Here is a 5,764-nt window from a genome sequence, read left to right as displayed (position 1 = left end):
AAAACTTAACAGAAGTGGATTGTTCTAGGAGCAAACTGCATGAGATCGAAGCTTTCTTTGAATTATTTCAAGAATCATGAATCCTGCAAAAGTCAGTTTTCAAAAACATCAGAGAAATGCAATATATTACACTTACTTACTGAAGCCGTTTTCAGCTGTCTCCTCAGAGGCCCTGCCTACAGGGGGCGGGAGGATATGACAACAAATACAGTGAAACATTTCAGTGTTTCTAGGTTTAAATTTTCAGTTTGGCAAAAAGCTTCATTTGGTTTTCTCTTCACCTTTGTTCAGTACAAAAACGAACATCAAGCCGTAGTGATTTCCTCCACAACAACACTGTGTAGTTTTGGACAGCTATAATGGCCTTCAGAAGTCTAATTTCTTCAGATGGATGTTTTATTGTCTCACAGATGAAAATGAGGTCTCCATTAGTGTCACCGTTACCCTCTTATATTTCCCTTACCCTTTCCAAATACCAAATATAATAATAATAATAATAAAATAACAATAATTTTAATAATAATAATAATAAAAAATAACAAATATATTTGTTATTTGTAGATTTCTCACACTGTCACATTCTCCAGTATGTTTACTGCCCTCCTTTCAGTAGCCTTGACGTTGCAGAATGGCACTGCTGTCACAAGTACTAGAATCCCTGAATGAACAGGATTGGAAATGGCCAGCAGATTAACAGTAATTGCTTGAAGTTTACTCTTTGGCTTAAAGTAGTGGGGGAGAAATATTTACCTAAATGAATTTTTAGTAGATACTATAAATAAGAAACTGCTTAAGAAAATACTGCTTGTGTATACATTAGCATGTGATTTTAATTATGCTGACATTTGTGCTCTTTGTGTATTTTGACTTAGGGCCATGTGAGATGCATGCGTGAACTGTCGCTCATGTAGAGTTAATCATAATTTGTCCATATAGGGAAAAAAATCCCTGGGAAAATATGGTAACGCTTTTCACTGGCAGTAAATGTTAACTGTTGTTAGTCCTTTAAAAATACATATTCTTAGGAAACTACACAAACTCTGTAGTTGAAAGTGTTCCTTGAAAAGAGGTATGTATCATGTGTCCAGATCCACCACAGGAATGAATTGTATTGACTAAGGAACTGTATCCTTTTGCAGCATATCATTTATTTCATTTTCCTTTCCCTTGAACAAGAAAATATATTTTGATCAATGTTCGACAATCCAAGCCAAGGTATTTAAAATAATATTCACTTTGTACTTAGTGTAAAATGCTATTTTTAGAGCAGACACTTCTGTTATACAATATTGCAAACAGAAATCTTTTGTTTCTAGTTCTCATACAGAACCAATTAGTAAAGAGTCTTTGGACTTCTTTGCCCTTCTCCTTTTCCCAGTTAGTGACAAATAACTGGGTCTCGCTGACACATAGAACAACAAATAGATAAAGCAAGCATGGATTCTGAGATCTATAATTTTTAATAATTTTTAAACTAGCTACAAAATGTCAATCACTTCACAAACTGACAGGAGACATAAGGAATTTCATATTACATGCTGTAAATGATATTTATCTCACAGTTTATCTAGAGTTCATTCATTTAGGTTTTTTTATTGTTTTTAATTAAGTCAGCTACTAAACATCTCAGCGATTTGGTGTGCATAGCTCTAGGTAAGCAACAGAGAACTGTACTGATAACAAACCACATGGGGATAGCGACTAGTAAGAGAGAGCCTTATAAAAATTACATTTCTTTGCACCATTTCATATGGTAGTTGTTTCCTTCAAAAGATAGTCTTCAAAAGCAGCAGACAAACCCAATATATTACACTTATTCTTTTTGTCTTTGACATGTTTTCAGCCAAGCACGTTTTGCTGGCAATGGCTAAATGGTGAGTGCCAAATCCCTCTTTTTTCATAATTAAAAAAAAATGATCATGATTAATAACTCTATGTATATATATATATATATCAACAAGAAAAAGTGGCACGACTGCAAACTTGCTGGTATAACATAGTCCCAAAAGAGTCCGAATACTGAGCATGCTTTTGTTGTCATTGTTGGTATGCTACTGCCATGGGAAAAAGTCTTGTTTAAGTAGGAGTCTAAAAGTCTATTTATTCCTCATGCATAAATGCATAAATCACATCACTTTGTAGTGCAATGCTTGTTATAGTTAGATAATTCCACATTGTCTAATCATGAAATCATAACAACAGATAATGGCAATGAAGAACTGAAGACAGCAGGTTTAAGTGCTTAAACATCATGATACCCAAAGACAGGAGCATGGCAGTAGCTCTGTGGAATGTCACAGTTTTACAAGAACAATACTGTATATTTAAAGGTTAACAGCACGTTTAGCATTCCAACATGGTTGTCATTCAGCAAACATCATTTTAAAAAAGGAGAGGAAAAAGGAAAAGGAACTCAAACAGAAACAAGGAAAGGAAAAATCCCAAAAAACGTCATAGTGAGCTATAGCCATCAAATCAGCACTATGTACAACCTTTGGAAAGAAAGATATCTAGAAAAAAATTAATTACAAGTATCATTTTTGGAAAGCTGACAAACTACACAGGACAACATTTACAATGGGGCTGATATGTGCATGTGTGCAAACCTAGTAGGTAAATACCATGATAAAAGCATGAAGGTACTGCCCTCTGGGACAGCATTAAAAGGAAATGCACTTTGCTGCATTTAACCACTGCCGAGCATCTTTGTTGCACGCTGGTTGGCTTCATCAATCCTGGTTTTATTGGAATCAGCCTAGGGAAACACAAAGAAAGAGGACAGATGATTATGTGGCAGAGAGAGAAGGTGCACAGTGCTTTGTGGGCACTCCTTTAGTTTTGGCTGTTAGGAAAAACAAAACAAATGGAAGTTACACATTAGCCTGATTTTGTGACACTGAGTAGCCTTTGAGTTTTTGTGAGCTTTTGTGTTTGTATTCAATTTCTCTTACACTCTCTTAAAAGCCATGCCAGATCTGTGGCTGGTGCTAATGGCTTGCACCATCAACAGTGGTGGATGACAGGATAAAAATTGTGATGCACATGTGGATTTCATTAGTGAAAATCTTCCAGTGCTCTGTAATGCTTGGATTCAGTGAACCTGGACTCTGTCTGGACCTTTTGACTGTGTGTGTGGCAAGGAAGGGAGAAGCAGGAGTGATGCCGTTACTCCTCTCTCTCAACAAGGAGTTCAGTGTAGCTGCAAGGCAGGATAACCTCTTTGATCAGGCAGCTGCAGAGATGGAAATTAAGAAGGAAGGGATTCCATCATGATTTGGGATTCTACCATTATTTCAAAAAATCAAACTGGAATTTAGTCCATTGTGGGCTGAACTGTTAACTTCACTGTCTTCCATGCTGTAACACTTGCCATACAAAAAAAATGCAGTTAATAGAACAACAGATTCTGGAGTTCTGTTTGAGAGGGCAGAGACTTTAACCATGGCTTTCTGTTGCTCTACAACTTCTGTTGTAGAAGTTAGTTTTGAAGTCAAAGACATTATTGTAGCTGACAAAAACTGGCAAAGCTCCTTTCAAGTCCATGTTGCTGGTAGAGGATGAGATAGAAAATGCTTTCAGTGTTTGAAATGAGACCTGTGAGAAAGGTGAGAGTTGTGTTACTGCTTTAAAGGCGTGACATCAAATAGCAAACTCTTTTCTGCAGTTTGATGTTTTCATTTTTTATTTTTGTTTTTTTTTTTTGCCTTGATGATTATTCCCAGCTCTCTGGGGTGTACCCAAATAGTGCAGATTTATTTTAAATCTTCAATTTGCAAAGGCTGAAGTATCTTTCCCACATTCATTTCAATACCTTTGAAAATGGTTATAGCAATCTGCAGTAAATCACTCTTAAGCATCTTGGGCTTTTCTCCCTAATTGTTCTGGCACATGTAAACATGTATTTTTAGTACAGCAGCATGTGCCAGATCCTCAGCAAGAGTAAATCACCATAACTACTCAGTATGAGCCACAGTTCTGTTTTTTATCCATGAATTTGACCTTGTCTATTGCAGTATAGCTTTTGCCAAAAGATTACCTGAAAGATAAATTAATGGCTTGAAAGCATTTAACTTTATCATGAAATACATTAATATTGATTGAATGTTAAGTGTTGATGAAACATAATGTTTCTAAATGGGAATACTGAAGCCTAAATTTGGTAAATGATGCTTCATCCAAGTCAGTGGGAGTCCTTGCCCAGACCTTCCCAGCTGAGTGAAGACAAAATGTTTTTAGCCTTTCTACTTTGGTCCCAGCTCTCCATTAATGGCTCTTGTTTGGAACAGGCTGTCTTCTGGTGATGGTTTTTGACCCTTTTGACCTACTTATCACATCATCATTTTCGTTTTTGTCCCTGTTTCTCTGATCTAAAGGAAGAATAAAACCTTTTATTTGTTGCCTCATCTGATTACCATGAATAGATTAGATTACGTCTCTGCATTATGAAATTGCTCTGGTTTGGATGCACACATCCAGTTTAACATAAGTGCTTTAGAAGCATTTGGGTTACCTTGGTGAGGTACCCAAGCTTTTGCAACATATGCCAACGAAGGATCTTTCTAATGATGATAGTTGACTGAAAGCACAGTGCTCGAGTTGGTCAGAAAAAGAAAACCACTCCAGCCACCCTGCATTGCCTGCCACCAGCCAGGGGTGATGCCTATTGCCTTGTCTCGTTGCAGAATGGAAGTGTGTACATTTTTTGGTGTTGGTATTTGGTATTATCCAGTTTCAGTAATTTCTATCTTTAATAGAGGGTTATCCTAATATTTTATGTTTCCTTTTCTAGTATCTCATTACTGCTTGGGCCACACATTCTTACTCAAAGAAATTCAGCAGATTTTCACGAAGACTGAAGACTCCTATTTTTATGCTGCTTTCCTGATGATTCCTTTGTGTACACTGCAAGTGCATCTTTCAGAAATGTGTCACTCTTCTTAGCCAAGGGCCCTGACCAGCAGGACGTGCCTATGAGGCTGGATTTAATGAATTGCATTAGCTACCAACATTTTTTCCGTTTGCTGTATGAAACATTGCACACCTAACCCTGTAGGAAAACCACTCAGATGTGGAAGGCCAGTCCCTCAGTTAGCTGCTGCTCTCAGCATGCACTGCCTAGAGATATGGCCCACGTTTTTCATGTTCACAGGAGGCCTGGTCAGTATTTTCAAATTCCAGATGTTTACAAGCATGAGCTGATAAAGAATCCTTGTTAGGATTGCTGCGTTTTATGATAGTATCCTGCAGACGTGGATAGCATGCATCTGATTTCTATCTGCAGGGAATGTCTCCTGCTACTATGCTATGACATGAGGAGGATAGCTACAAATGTGTGTGTGTCTTCCTCTGAAAAAATAATGTATATCATAGACTGTTATTTAAACTAGTTATGGCATGGGATGGATAATTTTCCAGTCCCTTGTTGCAGTGTAGATTAATTTGCTGTTTTCTGCTGCTTTTCATATGAACAGCAATGGTAAATCTCTCACCTCCAACCACCCATTTCATTTTTCCCTAAAATAGGAATTGTTGCAGAATGGCATCATGGTGACACTGTACATTTTCCAATATATGCAGACTAATAGATGCAGCTTTATGAAGCACACTTTTGATTGACACAAAACCATGCACTCTTCTGTGTTGTATGACTATGTCAGAGACTAGCTTCCTGCCTGTAAGGCAACATATTCTTCACCCAATTCTTCTTGGAATCAAACCCGAATAAGGAAAGTGAGTTGATTGAATCCCTGACTGCTATTTCTTT

At 37.2% G+C, this 5,764-nt stretch overlaps 1 protein-coding gene across 1 annotated transcript in view; it reads right to left on the bottom strand.

The window, feature by feature from the left end:
• Positions 1 to 1,275: 1,275 nt before the first annotated feature.
• SNAP25 (synaptosome associated protein 25) overlaps positions 1,276 to 5,764 on the bottom strand; it is a 66,026-nt gene continuing 61,537 nt past the window's right edge. The window contains exon 8 of the mRNA XM_042885574.1: positions 1,276 to 2,755. Within this exon, the coding sequence (XP_042741508.1) occupies positions 2,687 to 2,755 (69 nt within the window). The 3' untranslated portion in view covers positions 1,276 to 2,686. The remainder of the gene's footprint in view (positions 2,756 to 5,764) is intronic.

Source organism: Lagopus leucura, unplaced genomic scaffold (assembly GCF_019238085.1).
Source record: "Lagopus leucura isolate 7727_CA_CO unplaced genomic scaffold, USGS_WTPT01 Super-Scaffold_73, whole genome shotgun sequence".
Classification (NCBI taxonomy): Eukaryota; Metazoa; Chordata; class Aves; order Galliformes; family Phasianidae; genus Lagopus; species Lagopus leucura.
The sequence above is the reverse complement of the archived record's forward strand: the minus strand, read 5'-3'. Positions and strand labels throughout refer to the sequence as shown.